This window comes from Dermacentor silvarum, chromosome 3 (assembly GCF_013339745.2).
Source record: "Dermacentor silvarum isolate Dsil-2018 chromosome 3, BIME_Dsil_1.4, whole genome shotgun sequence".
NCBI classification, from domain to species: domain Eukaryota; kingdom Metazoa; phylum Arthropoda; class Arachnida; order Ixodida; family Ixodidae; genus Dermacentor; species Dermacentor silvarum.
The window spans coordinates 196,259,550-196,277,602 of NC_051156.1; the positions used below are offsets into that span (position 1 = coordinate 196,259,550).

The 18,053-nt window shown below is 43.7% G+C and overlaps 1 protein-coding gene across 2 annotated transcripts; it reads left to right on the forward strand.

The window, feature by feature from the left end:
* The first annotated feature begins 1,364 nt into the window (after positions 1-1,364).
* On the forward strand, positions 1,365-11,857 carry LOC119446419 (uncharacterized). Of its 2 annotated transcripts, none has more exons than XM_049664133.1 (5): positions 1,365-1,692; positions 2,287-2,749; positions 5,484-5,543; positions 10,131-10,205; positions 10,773-11,857. In XM_049664133.1, exons 1-5 carry the CDS (start codon positions 1,684-1,686, stop codon positions 11,249-11,251), a joined length of 1,086 nt encoding a protein of 361 aa, XP_049520090.1. In that variant the 5' UTR covers positions 1,365-1,683; the 3' UTR covers positions 11,252-11,857. The 2 variants fall into 2 exon arrangements, with proteins under 2 accessions (XP_049520090.1, XP_037566771.1); XM_037710843.2 differs by having other exon boundaries at positions 1,368-1,875.
* Positions 11,858-18,053: the final 6,196 nt, after the last annotated feature.

An 18,053-nucleotide genomic window follows, 5' to 3' on the forward strand; every position in this document is an offset into this window, starting at 1 on the left:
GGCACCAGTTGATCCATAGAGAATTAAGCTTTACTGCATTTCTAGCAGCAGAAGAACAGACTAAGAATACTCAATTCAATATCATGCAGTGATGTCGGGTTGGAAGAATGCGCACACACTCAACAGAATCTATTCAGTGAATTGTCAAGTGTACAGAATCTGAACGACATGCAAGGACCTTCTAGATGAAGGCCACCATGTAACATATAGTGTGTTCAGAAAGAGCCTCTCCGGCTTCTACAGCGGCATGCATACCTGAAAAACAATGAAAAGTGCGAAACTTATTCAAATCTGCAGAATAGATCCAATCAGAAGTGTTTCAAGTTTAATGAAATGCGTACAAGGAATGTTTACTTTCGGGGCTTTTTATCTTTATGTGCACAATTGTGCAAAGGTCACCTGAATAAGTGTTACACTGCTTATCACAGTTTTATACTATTTCTTGAAAGTGGCTTTTGAGCAAAGTACTTGAAAGCATTGTACTTGTCTGTGATGCTAAATTCATTGTTTGCAAGGAGAGGCCTCACAAAACGCACTGCAATAAGTTCAATCAGCTTCTGTCGGTGCATCATGTCATTCTGTTTACACTGCAGCAACTTTGAGGCACACAGAGCTTGAACAGCGTGTGCCACCAAGCTAGTCATGGGTCTCTGAAGAGCTGGATTTTCTGTCGGGCTTGCTCAGAGTAAACACGCACGATGTCCAAGACAAAAAGCAGCTCGTCAGGGGAATATAAAAGTCCCCCGCGGTGTTGGCTGCGAGTGAACGTCTGCAATGGCTGATTTGTTAGCGGCTTGGATGGCGATTGCCACAGAGTTCTTGCAGTTTATTTGCTCAGTTTATACGCGGACAGTATAGCCACCGACATAGACGGTCGCAGGTATTTGCAGGGCAGGCATGTACTGTACGCAGGCAATGCAAAGGCAATCACTCAATACAAAGTCTGATGGAAATTCATGAAATGAAAGTCCCGGAGTCTATGTTTTTTTTTTTTTTTTTTCATCCGACTCGCACAAAGGCACGCAACAGTACCCCATGTCAGTCCAAGCGAGACGTGTCGCAAAAGCACGTATTCGAAATCAGCAAAGCACGTCGCCAAATCGCGCTAGCCATCGGGAGATAAACAAACCCTGTTACGTGGCGCCTCTTCGCGGCTGCCAAACGCGCTACGTGAACGGAGACGCGACGGCGCCTCGAATTGCCGGGCACCAGATTAAGAAACTGGCGCCATCTCGCGATAGAGAGCACAGACGCTCAGAAACAAAATGGTATCCGTAGGTAACTGTAGGTGGCGCGTGGTGACAACCAACGTGCAAAAAAAAAAAAAAAAAAAAAAAAGCAATATTCGCTCTTATTTTTCTGAGCTCATAATTCGACAGCTTTATAAGTAGACTATTTTTATCAAAACACTTCCCTTATTTTTAACGTTAAAGGCTTCTTCGTGTAGATTTCGTGAGTGCGTTTCGTGCGGCTGCGATTGTAACCAACATTGTAGCCATGTGCACTTTGGCACTGTGCTAGCGTCTTGTGTTTACGATATGAAGTGTTTGCGAACACGCGTTGTAAACTTAATTTTGTCTCTTGTAAGCGTTGTGTTGACGTTTGTAATTTAATGTAGTTAGCTGCGTCGCTGAAGGCCGGTCATCAAAATATTCCAACTGCGAAAGTCGGCGGTGTACACCTATGCAAAAGGTATGAACGCGTGAAAAAATGACTGGCTGCAGTGTACCTGGGTGCAAGAATCGCGCGGAACACGGGAAACCGTTCTATTGCATTCCTGTCGGCCAGTCGGTGCTGGAACGTCAACGTCGTCTTCAGTGGCTTTTGCGTATGGAACGCGATATACCGACCTCAAAAGGTGCCCGGATATGCGAGGTACACTGTTTTCTTCTCGACTGTGTTGCGTGACAGTGGCTTTCTAGACCATCATTGGAAGTGACGACTTCCGTTAGTTTCTTTATACAGATTTCACTCTGCCCGAAAATTACGCCGACTTCACGGCAGGCTTCACTGATTCATGGTGAAAGCTTCACAATAGGTAGCGACCCCTGTCGCCCCTTACAGCCATGGTGCTTACAACGACAGCACTAGACATATCTACACTATTGACAAAGAAAATAAATAAAGTAGCTTTATGCTCGCAAAAAAAAAGCGAAAAATTTAATTGAAAGAATAATTCCCTTGTTTGACAACTTTTGATCACTTCAAGATTCCACCTTCCTAAGTGTCTGTCTTGCCGTGTTTTGGTATTAATGTCACGCATTCTTCAACTCTTTTGTTTTGCAGGACCACTTCACAGATGATCAGTTTGAAAGCTGCACATCCAAGGGCAAGAGGAAATTGAAGCGCAATGCTGTGCCCAGCATATTTCCATCCAAACGTCAAGCACCAAGGGAGAGCGCACCAATGAGAAATTGTGCACGACCTAGTCATGAAACGGCACAAGTTGACAATTCGTCGCAGCCTCATGAAGCACCTCAATGTGATGGCATGCAACAGAGTGATAGTACCGTGCTTTCCACTGATGACCCAGAACCAAGGAATGTGCTATTAGACGGTGGTGCAAACCAGACCACTTGTACATCATCCAGTGGCAGTGCGGCCCTCGTTAACATTGCACCAAGTACAAATTTCCCACTGCAAAGTGCGACAGTGCTGACACCTTTACAGACTGTGACCGTTGCACCTGTGCAACAGCAGACTCAGACTACTGTTCTCCTTCAGGATACAGGTGCACCAACTCCTAGATGTGCGTACCGGTTACCATTTCTTGAGACCTGAATTTCAAACAGTGCACATGTCACTTCATTTGCATGCTGCTTACTTTATTATGGCGAAATTTAGTACCTGGGCCGCCCAACATGGGAAATTGAAAACTGTGGGAACAAGAAGTGAGCCACATCAAAGGGCAGTCAAGAGCTGTGAATAATGGCCAGCGGCTGAATAGGCAGTTCCATAGCAGACATTCGTAGTGCTTGCCGCCTACGCCAGCTAGGCACATTCATCCGAATTGCAGAATGAACCAATATGAAATTGTTTCCCTGATACATGGCTAACTGTAATCAAGCCTGCCACACAAAAACAAAAAAAAAGTTTAATACTGCCTATTCAATTTTATTTAAAGCCTCAGAACTTAAGCAGCAAATATCTTTGCAGCAGTACAGTGTGTTTTTGATCAGTGAAATTCTGCCTAAATAAGAAAGCTTCAGAAGGTGTTACATTATACTGCGACAGCAGTTGAAAGCTCAAGACTGAATTAGTATATCTGTTGGTCCTTTCCATCATGTCATCTCTATTTTCAGCTTCGCTCTCGCCATGTGGTGAAGGAAGATAAAACTTTGCTTACCACTGCCACTAAGGATCCTATGCATGCCTTGGCGGCAACATGCATATTAAAGCTGAACACACTAACCACTGAGCTGTGGTGCAACTTTTACTCTCTGTAGCTGGTGCAGGCTTTGGTATGCAACACAGACTCTAAATATGGTGGTGTCCGTGCACATATCTCAAAGGTCACAATAGGCTATGCTGAAGCTGTAGTTAAAGATGATGTTCTTTGTGTAACTCATAAGTAGTTCTTGAAAATATGTCAGTGTTCACTGTTAGATCCGACTGATGACGCAGTAAAGGAGTTCAGACCCGCCGGGGTGGCTCAGTCAGCTAAGGCGTTGCGCTGCTGAGCACGAGGTCGCGGGATCGAATCCCGGCCCCGGCGGCCGCATTTCGATGGAGGCGAAATTCAAAAACGCCCGTGTGCTTGCGTTGTAGTGCACGTTAAAGAACCCCAGGTGGTCAAAATTAATCCGGAGCCCTCCACTACGGCGTGCCTCATAATCAGAACTGGTTTTGGCACGTAAAACCCCTAAAAGAAGAAAGGAGTTCAGAGCCAGAATAATTGCTGAAGTCCCGCTGATATTTGGCTTGTTTTTTTGATAGGGCTGCCGCATATGCAGTACTGGTATACAGGTCACATTGTAACTGCATTATGCCTTTTGGAAACATGTTTGTCGGCTTCTGTTTCATTGCACATTAACCAGAAAATACGAGGTGTGTTCAAAAAGAAACTGAACTTTTGAAATAGCGCACCAACCAGCAGAGGGAGCGCACTGCAGCTACTGAGTGCATGTAGCGACAGGTTTAGACAACAAACTGCCATTTGCCGTGTTTCGCTCAGACCGTTAGTTGACGAGCTACAGCCGCTGACGTGAGCACATGAACAAGCTGTTGTTCAGATTGGTGCTAAAGTGACAATGAAGGAATTGGAAGAACAGCCTGTGTGTGTGAAGTTCTGCTAGAAACTTGGGAGAACTCAGAGACATTTCAGTTGCTTAGCCAAGCATATGGGGAAGACTGTATGAATCGCATGCAGTGCTGTGATTTGTTCAAGTGTTTTGAAGATGGAAGAATGTCAGTCGGGGGGGGGGGGGGGGACGATCTCAAGCCTGGATGACCTTCCACATCCACAGATGATGACCACGTCGAGAGAGTTCTGTGATTCATGGAAATTGTCGTTTCACTGTGCGAGAAGTCGCTGACGAAGTGGGTATCAGCCTAGGATCATGGCCATGACATTTTCAGTGACAAACTTGGGATGTGTCGTGTCAGTGCAAAATTCGTGCCGCGTTTGTTGACTGACTAACAGAAGCAGACCCGTGTTGAAATCGGCCAGGAACTGCTCGCCGCTGCCAATGACGATGAAAACTTTAAGAACATCATAACAGGTGATGAGACATGGGTTTATGGCTATGATGTTGAAACGAAAGTGCAGTCATCGCAGTGGGTGACCAAAGGTTCTCCTCGTCCAAAAAAAACATGCATGAGTCGGTCAAAAATGAAGGTGATGTTGGTTGTGTTTTTTTACTGCAAAGGCATTTTCCATCAGGAATTTGTGCCACATGGTCAGACTGTAAACAAAAAAGTTTACCAGGGAATCCTAGCACGTTGGAGAGATTCTGTGCGCAGTAAGAGGCCTGAATTGTGGGAAAATCAGGCTTCGATGTTGCATCATGACAATGCCCCGGCTCACGCGTCGCTCCTTGTCTGCAGCAACTTAGTGAATGAAACACCACACTCCTGTTGTGCCCCACCCACCATATTTTCCGGACCTAGCCCCAGCAGACTTTTTTCTATTCCCCAAGCTGAAAACCACCATTAAAGGATGTCATTTCCAAACCGTAGAGGAGATCCAGGACAATGCGCCAGGAGACCTGCGCACCGTTCCAGAAAGTGCATTCCAGGAGGCTTTCCAAAAATGGAAGAAAAGATATTCCCAGTAGAGGGGACTACTTTGAAGGAGACAGCACTTAGAATGTTGTACCATAAGCAGTAAAGATGTTATAGCAAAAGTTCGGTTTCTTTTTGAACACACCTCATACTTCTTAGTGTGCACTATGTTTTGCTATGTCTTGATTTTCACGCATCCTGTAGGTGTGCTGCTTTCTGCTCAGATTTGTGGGCTCAGATTCAGATTCACCCTTTTTCAGATGCCGTGACATACTTATTCCCCAGCCTTGGAGCGTACAAGTTGACATCACATGTCGCTGGTGAGTAAACTGGCCAGTAACCAAAATATTCAAAATATTGTGGTTGTTACCTCAGAATAATGGTAGCTTAGATTAATATGAGGTGTAGTCGGCTACACCACACAATACATAAGTATCTGTATAGTAATACTTTGTATGCTACTTAACTAAATCAGTGGGTTTTACTCTAGCCTCCTAAAAAAGCATCTTTTGGCACCAATCCTGCCTGTTTGCTGTCTGTGCCCAGAAAGCCCCTCATGAAGAGGCACTCACCTCCCTTATTGATGGCAAACAAGTACAGGGTAATGCCGCATCACGGTGTACAACCAGGTTTGTGACAGCACTGCTATCATAAAATAGCAGTGAGGTGAAAGTAGTGCAATGAAAAATTCCAGCAGGGAACCAATCGTGCAGTGAATGTCAACATTAATGCAGTGAGCATTGAAGCAATTAGCAACGGACCGTATTGCCACCGCATAGACGTGTTATGCATGAGGCATGTGTCAGCCGGATTCCCCTCTCGCGCTTCCCACTAAACACACTTTGCCATCTAGCGGCTCCGCTGCAAAATTCTCACGTGGCTCAGAAGCACGGTGGAAGAATATTTAGGTGTTGACACTGCGCGCGAGCGAGCGTCCAGATTATGTTCGGCCGCGCGCGGGCGCACCGAGTAGCTCTGCTGCGAGCTGATAGATGGCGCCGTGGCCAGCGGTCCCAGCTTAGCGGCGCCGACGGCTTGGCATTCCTCTGCCTCCGCTAAATTTTCGTTCATAGTGGAGTGAGTAAATGTCAAAGCGCGAAAAAAAATCGTTATTTCACATTAAAGCGATAAGTGTACCAGGCTTCGCTAACATGAAGGTTCCTTGTGCAGGGCGTGGATGGCGTGAACATGGATCAATCGGGCAGCACTCAAAGCCGACTGAAGTTACCCTCGCGCGCACAATTTGTTTCGCCCGGTCTAGCCGTTCATCCAAGCATAAAAAAATGATAGTGTTAGCCCACGTGCTACCTCTCTATCAGAAGAAAATAGTGACTGCACCAGAAAATGTATTTCATGCTTATCGCTGCTTCCATTCACACTCAGAAAACCGTTCAATCATCGTTGCACGAATTCAATGTGGCCGCGATATAAATTAAGAAATGAAACGGCACAAGCTTGCGATATGCAATGCACTAGAGCAAAGTGGCTGTTCATGGCTAGAACTTAAGATGAGAATGCACATCAGCCATGTAAAAACTCTTTCAAATGAGAATTTATTAGGCGGGGACAAAGGCAGGCGTCTATCTTGAATTAGAGCATCACTACCACAGTTTACTGATGAAAACCTGAGCAAATGCCTTTTTGATTCCAATTCCACTTAACATAGACCGTGTATATTATTCATTGGGCTTTCGTCCATTGAGAACTGAGTGGCTCTTGCAAGATCTAAAAAAAGAGGTGACTCTTTTTTCTTAAATTGCATATGGGAATGTGCCAATGTAAGCATGTTTGACAATGCATGCTACAGCCTGTCCACAAATACACTTACACCCACCACACAATAATCCCATAGACCTTTTTTTTTGCGTAGACACAATACGAAAAAACTTGTGCATGAAGCAGCTTGATAATTTTAATAGGTGATAACCATCCCAAAAGCTTGCGGTCTCATACACTCCCACAATGGAAAAATGTTGTATAAAAACATGCAAGCGTGTAATATACACCGCACGCGCATTAAAAAAAAACAGTAGCCAGGATGGAACAAATTTGAAAATCAGGCACACATCTGCACAGAAAACAGCAGTATTTTACAGGGTGCACAAATATTTCAAAATATGCAAATGTCACATAGCTGGACAGAAACATAGTAATGTTGTTGCGGTCCCTTGGAGATACTCAGATTATTTTTTATATTCCGCCTAAGTACATAATTAGTCATAATAATCAACTTCTCAAATATTAAAATTAGATTAAAAGTGTCAATGAGAAAACTGTAGAGCAACATGAAAGACTCCCGATACAGCTTTCTATTGCTCAATACGCGCTACGTAGAAGTGTTTTTCCGAACGTGAAAGAAACCCACGAATACACGCAAAGTGCCTCGAGCGGCCAGTCGCGTGGCAACATTGCTGTATTCGCGGGTTTCATTCACGCTCGGAAAACACTTTTATGTATCACATATTGAGCAACAGAAAGTTATATTGGGAGTTTTCCATGGTGCTGTACAATTCTCTCGTTCACACTTTTTATCCAATTATAGCATTAAAAAGTTGATTAATCAATTATGAAAGTAATTATATAATTAAGCGGAATAAAAAAATAATCTGAGTATCTCCAAGCGACGGCAGACAACATTACCTTGGTTCTGTCCAGCTACGTGACATTTACATATTTTCAAATCTTGGTGCATGATAGTAAACCACCCAGTATATATCTTGTACATGCTGCAAAATTTGCACTAACTACTGTGGCACACAGGAGGTTCTCTCTTCCGCAGCGGCTTTCGAGGTTTATTTGACCATGTGAGGTTCTTTGGACAGTTTGGAAATAAGGTGGGAATCCTTTTATCGAGCGCTCTGCGTAATATGCCATCGATATCGTATCCTCTGAAAAATGGCTGGTGCAGACATGGTAGGTAGGCGTTAAGAGTTCGGTCTGCCCTCAGATTTGCACGGCGCCACTGCTCTAGACGATCGCTGTCGGACGGCGCTTTGAATAAAGGCACACGCTCCGCACAAGTCAGGTATCCAGAATTGCAGTTCGGAACAAGGCACTTTCTAGCCGTTTCAAATGCCCCTCGAAAGGCCACTGCCACCTTGATCGAGGGCCCGTGGCGACAATACCCAAGCACAAGCTCATGAAACGAACGCGAACAAAAATTGTGCCTTCAAAACAGTGCAACTGCACATGCAAACAGGAAGACGAAGCAGCGGCAGCACGCGTCTTGCCGCCGAGGCTGGGACCGCATACCGCAGCGCCCTCTACGACGGCGCCGAACCAGCTGCAACCAAGCCGAACATATCTGGACGCGAGCGAGCGGCGCTTTCGCGCGCATTGGTGGGAGAGTGTCAGCACTTCTCCTTATTCTTACACCGTGCACAGAAGTTCACTACAGTTATAGGTGGTTACGTTAGGAAACCATTATATAGAAAGCGCCCCTTAAACTGTGTGAAATTTTCACAGAATGCTGTTCATATTTATACTGGCAGCTGTTTGCTGTCTGTGATGTGTAACTGGTGTAGATCTGAAATTTTTAGTGTGCTGCTTCTTCCAGTTAATCTTCACGCTGTAACTTGCATAGTGTTTTATTCTAGCATAATATCATTGCTGTAGTATTATAAGGTTAATTTTAACCTTCTTTTTATGTACTATAGGTACTTCTTCGTGTATTGTGCATTGTGTGCACCGTAAAAAAACCCCAGGCGGTCAAAGTTAATCTGGAGTCCCCCACTACAGCATGCCTCATGATCATATCACGAGTTTGGCATGGAAGACTCCAGAATATATATATATATTTTTGTAGGTATGTCTGTTAACTCTTTGATTACCAAGCCTATTCAAACCAATCAATGATTTCAATCGCCGATTTCAGCACGATATATTTTCCGAGATACTTATTGCTATCCTGTAGATAACTGAGGGAAAGGGCTTTAATATAGGTTTCGGTTTTATTTCTGCAGCAAACGTAACATTTAGTGCACATTTTGGTAAACTGAGGTGTGCTAATTCTGCTAAAAATTCATGCCGCTTAGAGACATCTGCGGGGCTCGTGATTATGGCACATTAACATTGAATTTTTGGTATCCAAGCACCAGCAGTAAGTCAAAGGACATGCTTAGGTTTTGACTCTGGGCAGTTTTATTGCTCTCAAGCACACTTCAAAACGTCGGCCGCACATACAGCATGCAGAAATTGTATTTTCACATTGTTTAAAGCAGTTTCAGTTGTTCAAAATTGAGCTCATTCAACAGTTTCTGGGGCTCCACAGAAAAGATTGCAAAAACCTTTTCACTTTAAAACCAGTGTGATAACTTTGACACCAATACAGATGTAGAAGAGGTGATACTCAAGATGTGCTATCTGGAGCGCAACATCTAACAAAAAACGAATGTCTGCTGCTGGAAATGGGCAGTCTGTGTTTGCCTCGCAAAGCTGAGGAACTGCTTCACTGCATGGCACAGCCATTGGAAAAATTTACTTTTTTGTGTGATTTAACCAAAGAGTTGTGTGCTGAATAGCTTTTTAGACAAGAGTTCTTCGAACAAAGTTTTTTGCAACATATAATCTAAATTTATTTTGGTATTTTTTTGTATATGTATCGTACTTTTTGATGTATTTAAGGTGGCAACAAAAATCTCAACTTTGCACATTATTGTAATTATTGAATGAAGGTTTTCTTTCTTGCAACATATCTATTTGGAAACACCAAATAGTTTTCTGGAATTTTATAGTGCTGCATTAATGTTAAGTCATTGTCTGTATTGATAAGAAATAGTTTTCTTAGGCCACTAAAAAATGGTCATTTTCCCATCGTAACGAAAAAGTAAAACTGCAGAACAGTAGCTTGATGCGAGTGTTTTCTTCTCATGTGAGTATACTGGTTTGGCTTTCTGCACATTTTTCAGTACCTGCTTCATCATTGTTGCCCACCGTCGAGCCACACAAACAAGCAGTGCCAGTTCCCTCACAGCCATCCGCAGGCAAGTTTACTTATTGTATATGTTGCACTTAGACTGCAGAGCATGGGAACAATCCTTCATTCATTTCCGTGAACTATGCATTGCATTGTGATCATTTCGAAACATGATGTTTCTCACCATCTGACTGTTGCTTGCTCAAACAGAACTGGCAAGACATTTATTTGGGGTAGCAGAAGATACAGAGAATTCCATTAATATACCAGCAGATATGGTGTTTACCTGCTAATGAATCAAGCATGACAGTTTAATATGAGGCCATTACTTTATTTACACATCTTTATCATTTACTTTCATTTTTCTCCACCCTAATGAAGTCAAACTGAAAGTAATCATATGTAAACCATTATTGTAAACAGATTTTGCAGTAAAAATATTCAGAGCTTAAGTCTGTTATGTCATTATCAAATATTTGGTCATTGTTGGGCATATTTCAATAAGGCAAGTGTCGAACTCTAAAGGCCAGGCACTGTGGTCACAATACTGGGAGCTAGTAGTGCCTCAAAGTTGGCACATTCGTGAACTTAAGAGTTCTCAATGCGTGACTCACAGGATCTGTTCGTTTCACAGTGTCCCCTTTCCTGCCTAAGAAGCCCCCCAAGACTCAGAGGGAGGAGGAACTCGAGCGAAGGCTTGCCTTGGAACGCAAGAAACGCCGAAAAGCTGAGATGGAGAGAGACGAGTTGCGTCGTTCCGTGAAGCATCTTTTGGTCGACGACCAAGTGAGAGCGCTTGAGAGGGGAACCATGAGGGGTAGCTCCTGGTCCAGGGAGACAATACAGAAGGCCCTGAAGCTCAGAGCGATGGGTGGGCGCCGTGTGTATGACTACGTCAAGTCGCATGTGGTGCCACTGCCAGCACAGAGGACATTGCAACAGCTTGTGAAACGGATGAAGGAAGCGAATGGAGAGCAAGAATTCCTTTCTGACGAGTTCATGGAGGCAGCCGATGGAGAGCAAGATTGTCTTTCTGACGAGTTCACGGAGGCAGCCGATGAAGACCAAGCATATTTTTATGAAGATTTCACTATATCGGAAGAGGATGATTGATGGCTTTGTGGCATCACGCGTCATCCTTTTAAGAGCCATATGTCTTATTTATTTGAAATAATTGGTTAGTAGCAAATCTGTGATTAAGGAAAGCAGTGTGCTATGCTAACCAGTACCATGGAAAGCAGCTAAAGTCCTCAGCTTAATATCATTCTGCTGAACCCTTAAGTGCCTGCAACTTATTCTTTTACTTCCACAGCTGTTGCGAGCCACATTGCACTTCATATAAATCTGTACAGTATTGATAGAATGTCATTTGAATGCATACATTGGGAGGCAGATGGCAACAAAAGTGGCTGGCATTCTCTTACTGGGCATTGTTTAGTCATGAAAGGTCTACAGCACAAATTCAGGCTGTAGTTCATCTGTTCATGATGACCCACAGTTGCATAACATGAGGGACATGACAGCAACATACAAAGTGCTGACTTCCAAGTTCCAAATTGTTTTTATTATTGATAGGGCACATATCGATAGTTGAGAGAAACACAGAAAACATAGTTTGCACTGTGTGTTGAAAGACATCTTTCTTATCAAGATAGATGGAAGGGGTGCTAACTCATAAATATGCACCTTTTGACAAACAAAATTCAGTTTGTACGTCTCCTTTTGTCGTGTGCATTGTTATACGTAACTTATTAACTGATCATGTAAAGTCTGCTAATTTACTCCAAAGTCTAAGGGTATAATCATAAAAAGGGTGTGAATGGCCATTAAACTTTATCAAATGCAGACAGGGCCCTGGCAAGAAGAGTATCTTGCATCATGATTTGTTGAAAACTTTTAACTTGAAGTACACATGCAAGACTTTCCTATTTTAACTTTCATTTGTTTTTTTTATTTGTATGTTCAAAGGCACCTGTAGGATGCAGAGTGGAGTGATTTTTTTTTTAAGGCCAGTGAATTGTAAGAATTAAGTTGAAATAAAGTTACATGTGTCTGCAAACTGGAAAGGAATGTTAGATTATGTGTCTCTTCCTCGTAAAACAGCGCTGTAAACGCACAAATTTGTCATACAGCAATGATATTACATTAATCTCTTTTCTCATTATCTGGATGAAAATTTGTGAGTAGCTGTTTATATCAGGACAAGCAGGGATACAGTGCTGTGTGTATATATTTATTTATTTATTTATTTATTTATTTATTTATTTATTTATTTATTTATTTATTTATTTATTTATTTATTTATTTATTTATTTATTTATTCCATATACCCACAAACGCCAAAAGAATTTTATTGCAGAGGAGAGTGGGTTACAGATTGTTGAACAACAATTGCAAAAATATGGTAAATTGTGCTATAAATGTATGAGTGAGAGCAAGGTGATCCATAGAAATACTTATCAAAAGGGGTAATTGAAAAAGAAAAATGATACGGTTGTGAAACAATAAACAAAGGGGAAAAAAGCACCTGAAGAGCAAAAAAAAAAAAAAAAGACATGGTCATGTGGTAGAACAATTGGAATGTAAAGAACGCCAGCAGATTGTCTAAACAAGTGATAATCTGTGATAGAGGCTATGTTAGCAGGTAGGTGCTTCCAGTCTCGTGATGTTTGCTGAATGACAGAATGCAAAAATGTGTTTGTGCGATAGGACCCAACTGTTAATGTGGTCAACTAGTAATGAATGGTATCTAGATGCAGGAATGAGTTCTGCATGTAAGAAATGCTGATAGTAGACTTTATGAAACATGTATAAACAAACAAAAAAAAACTTTTCGACGCTGTGATAAATGGGACTAAAATATGTCTCACCAATTTTATGCTAGCTGTGTGACAATAGTTAGCTATGATAAGATGAGTGGCATTCTGGACTAGTTCAAGCGCATTATTTAGGTTATCGTGGTTAGGATCCAAAATAGCTGCGGCGTATTACAATTTACAGCGGACAAGGGTTTAGAAGCAATTTAAGTGCTGTAGGGGATTTAATAAAATTTCGACATTGATATCCTAACATTAAATTGACATTATTCATTCTTACGTTCATGTGATGTGTGTTTTCCACGATAAACGAGAGGTTAGAGTGGCTCCAAGATACTGACAGCACAATATGTTTTTCCTAAGACGATGTGTTTCCTGCAAAAACGCTCGTGCACCGAGCTTTGGGTAGGTGGTCAAAAGTAATCCGGAGCCCTCCACTACGAGGTCCCGCAAAGCCGCCGTGTTGTTTTGGAATGTTAAACCCCGTCAACCACAACCTTTGTTCAGCGTGATGAGTAGAGTCGCACGTCAAATTTCTGGACAAGAAAAACGTTCTGGAAGATTACGTCTCATTCTGAATTGTTTTTTGTAGCTTCCAGAAAAAAAAATGAGAGAGAAGTTGCGCGCTGTAAGGCTCTTGGGCGTCGGTCACGAATGAATGCTCAGCAGAGAGGGTTCAGACAACCGCGGCCCTGTTTCGAGTGCGTACAATTGCAATGCTTTCGGCAACCGTCGTCTCAAAATCATCTTACATTCTCAACTATAGTAACGTCACTTGACTGATTCTAACTTTTGATTCAGTAATGTAACATTCCTGCTTCCTTATCTCTTTTGTTAAATTTCTTTCCAGCTATTTCTCTCCTCCCTACCCGATGACGGGGGAGGGGCTTTGTTACGAAACCGACGCGCTGTGCCATAATCCTGGAGACTATTGCTGTGCGCAGTGCCCCCGCAAAGGTCGCTTTCCCTCAGTACTGCCGTGCTTATGCGCGAAGCGCGCCTTCGGCAAACTTCGTTCCGGTAGGCGTTGCATCCAAGCAAGCAAAAGTTGCTTTCGATCGAGCTGATCACATTAACTAGCGGTGCGTAGTTTAATCTTTGAACTTTATTGATATCTATACCCCCCACACGAAAAATAACCACTTTGTGCTACTTGCTGTGAGCCGGCCAGTGTCGTCGGCCAGCGCCGACGGGTTTTTAACGTGAGCCCCTTTCAACTAGAGCACGCCACTCGAAGACAACACAGCTCCGATATGAAATGTCGCTCGATATGACGAATTTCGTTATGCGTTTCTTGTTTTCTCAGACAACGAGGGACCACCGGCGCTTCGGATGGACATCGCTGAATGACGCCGATGGTAACCGTACCGTGTATTGGATTATGATAACCGCTTACTGCTAGCAGATTGAAAAATATTTGATGATGATCAAACACTTAGTGCCGCACTGAACATACGTGCCCTCATTGCCGACCCGATACAACGTGCCACTGTGTGATGAGTGTTTCAATATTTACTTATTTCGCCTAAATAGAAACGCAGCCGCCATGGCTCGGAATCGAACCCGCGACATCGATCGTGCTCAGCAGCAGAATGCCATAACCACCGCGGCAGGTCTAGTTAAGTTTGGTAACAATTGTGACAGGAACGTATTTCTGCGGCAAACGTAACATTTAGAGCACATTTTGGTAAACTGAGGTGTGCTAATTCTGGCGAAAATTCGTGCCGCTTAGAGACATCTGCAGGGCTCGTGATTATGACACATTAATATTGAGTTTTTGGTATCCAACCACCAGCAGTAAGTCAGAGGACATGCTTAGGTTTTGACTCTGGGCAGTTTTATTCCAAAACGTCTGCCGCACATACAACATGCAGAAATTGTATTTTCACATTGTTTAAAACAGTTTCAGTTGATCAAAATTGAGCTCGTTCAACAGTTGCTGGGGCTCCACAGAAAAGATCGCAAAGACCTTCCCACTGGAAAATCGGTATGAGAACTTTGACACCAATACAAGATGTAGAAGAGGTGATACTCATGATGTGCTATCTGGAGCGCAAAGTCCAACAAAAAACTAATGTCTGCTGCTGGAAATGCTGGTAAAAAAAAAAAAAAACGGTCGTGAGGAAGCACCTTCGGACACGCGCACTTCCTTCCATGAAGTGCGCGTGTCCAAGTATTCTAGCAAAGTTGTACTTTCATTTATTCTTGGCGAAACAGAACAATCGTTGACGGCGAAATTCAATGTCCAAGTCGCCCCTCTTTTGATTTCTGTAATTTCTTTTGATTAGACTGAGCATCAGTAATGCTCAGTCTAACGCCTAGATTTCAAAGTAATTTCTCGTATTTTTTACCTGGCTTGGCGCCAAGAACTTGTTGCTGAAAATTCATACTTTGAATATTTGCTTCCATTCGAATGCAACGTTGTTCCCCTTTATCAATAAACAATTAGTGAGAATCGAGTATCAGGTGCGAAAACCCCAGGACGGCGTCGCAAGCCCGTCTCTTGTTCTTGGCATCTTTTCCGGCTTACCAGCCTCCTTTCACGTTAAAAATGCTATCGCAGAAGCGCAATTTACCAATACAGCTCAATACTCATTTATAGCGTCCCTCCTCTAGCTTAAAAAAAGTTAGTAATGGAGGCTTAAGAATGACTTAAACGAAACCTCCATGAAAGAAAGGTGTGTGCGGGAGTCTCGAAAATATACGGTAGTCATAGGTTCGTTCGTTGTCATCCAGGACAGGCCTTATACCCGTGCACTCCGTTCGCTCCGGATGCACTAATTTTGGCAATGTGTGCAGAGCGGCTAGCGCGTAACACAATCGGTAATAGGTCACTCTTAATGTTGGACTCGCAAAATGACGCTTTGTGTGCCTTCTTGTCTCGTAAATCGTCCTTTCGTTTCCGGCCTCCGGAAGCGCGAAATAAGACGAGGCCGGAGGGGGGGATGTCGTTGAATTGTTACGAAGTCCTGTTTACGTCATGCATCCGGAGACGTAAACTTCGCAACAACACACGTTGCACGTATAACATCGCCTCCGTCTCTGTCCCACTGTCGAGATTTATCGCCTGTATAAGTATACATTGGGACACCTTGTCCCAAATCTTGTTCCGGAAGGCGTACGTCACCGCTTACTGTGTATACATGCACCCCTACAGATACGCGCGCGTCGCGCTTTCGTTTTCGAGCGTGCTCCGGGCGCCATATATGGCAACCGACATACATAGCAGTATATATGTTGGCGGCTGTTTACTCTGCCCGTTGAGGAAGGACTATGCGCCTTTTGTGTAACGCCCGAGGTGTTACGTATTGTGCTTGTCGCGAGATAAGTTATTTATAAGCTCCCGAGTGTATAACACAAAGGTGCGGTACGGCAGGGAAGACGAAGGCGGGGGAGGAGGTGTGGAGAGGGGGGAGTGGTGCGCTAATCTTGTTTGGTGTTGGGCAACAATGCCCTGTTTTCCCTTTCAATGCGCGACTCTCTTTCGTCGGGAGAGCGCTTTCAACTTCTCTATGCCCCCCCGCGCCCTTTGGGCCTAACCGGAGCCGCTTCCCCTGTCACCTTTATGCCGCTTTCCTTTGCATGGCATCATGCTAATTTCTGGCTGTTCTGCATCGCGCGAACTTGTCGAGCTATGTATAGCGGTTCAGTCGCGCCGAAGTATATTTTGCTACGTAGCAAAGGTGGGCGTTAGAGGCAATAGAAGACACTGACTCCCAGGATGGGCAGATGAGCAGAAATATGCTGTCCTTTCATTCACGGGTATATATACCCACGCCTGATGTAACACCGTCTTAGCTCCGGTGCATTTCTCTCTGCGTTCTGGTCTCGTGTGGGAATGCGAAGGACTAATGATTATTCCGGGTCAACTCGTTCGAACACCGGGTCCGGTCATAGACTAACGTTAAATAGACAGTCGAACGCCTTTATAGCGAAGTGCTGGGGGCTTTCGAAGTAATTCCATATACAGGTAACGTCGCTACAAAAACCACGCACTGCACAACCCACCATAGAATCGGGACAAAATTATCCCTTTGTTATACAGGTAATTTCGTTGTAGAGGCTCTAAACTCTATATGGAGCTTCGCAGTCCAATTTTCTTACCGCACACCTGATTCCCAAGTGGGACTCGAGACATCATTTATAATCATATCGTAACAGTATGGCGGTTGCTGCAACAAGAAGGCAAGAACGACGAATCTGGGGCGTCGGCAGCTTTTTCTGGTGGCAGTCTTTCTGTACGGTCATCCCCGTCTATCACCTGTAAATGAACGCCTCTCATTCGTACCATTTTTTGGTGGAGATGCGAGGTATCCGACCACTCAAGACGGTGCTGGAACCTCCTTGTATTTGCTGAAACCGTAGACGAAGGGTTAACCAGACGCAAGTCCCCAATTTGATACCTTGCGCGGAGGTTGGAGAAAGGTTGTTTGAAAGAAGGAAGATGGAGAGAAAGTAGAAAAGAATTAGTAACCACTTAGGCGTTCACTGACTTCAGTGCATTGCAAAAAGCACAGCTATGCCTTCACGGTCTTCTGGTGGGATATTGATCGAGTTCCGTCTATGTTGGAGGAATGTCTCTTCCGACAGAGGTTGGTCGTCGAACTTGAGTGCACTGGTCAGGCAAATGTTTGCACGGCCGACTAAATTATACAGCTTTCGCTGGAACCTTTGTAAGTCGAAGCTCATAATGCAAGCACCGTGTAAAGCGAGTCTCTGGACAACCTAAGGGCCCGCAAGAGAAGCAGAAGAAGACAGCACAATGAGTTAGTGGTGGAAAGGCGAATAACTGGAGCAACGTTAAAGAATATAAGGTCGACGATATGTGCGATTAGGATTAAGTATGCCCTCATGATCGCACCATGCAAGAACGTTGTGAAGCTGATATCACTTGCACTGCGGCATAAGTAGAAGGAACTGTATGATTGATACGCGGAATTCGAAACAGCTGTGTCCACTGGCCCCAACATAGTCTCGAAGTGTACTTAGTACTTACCCTCGATCGTTTAATGGTGGTATACACTGTACTAAAGCTGTCCCACATCGGCTGTTGACGTTTATCGAACATCATTAGAAGCACAAACGCGCGCAAACATTAG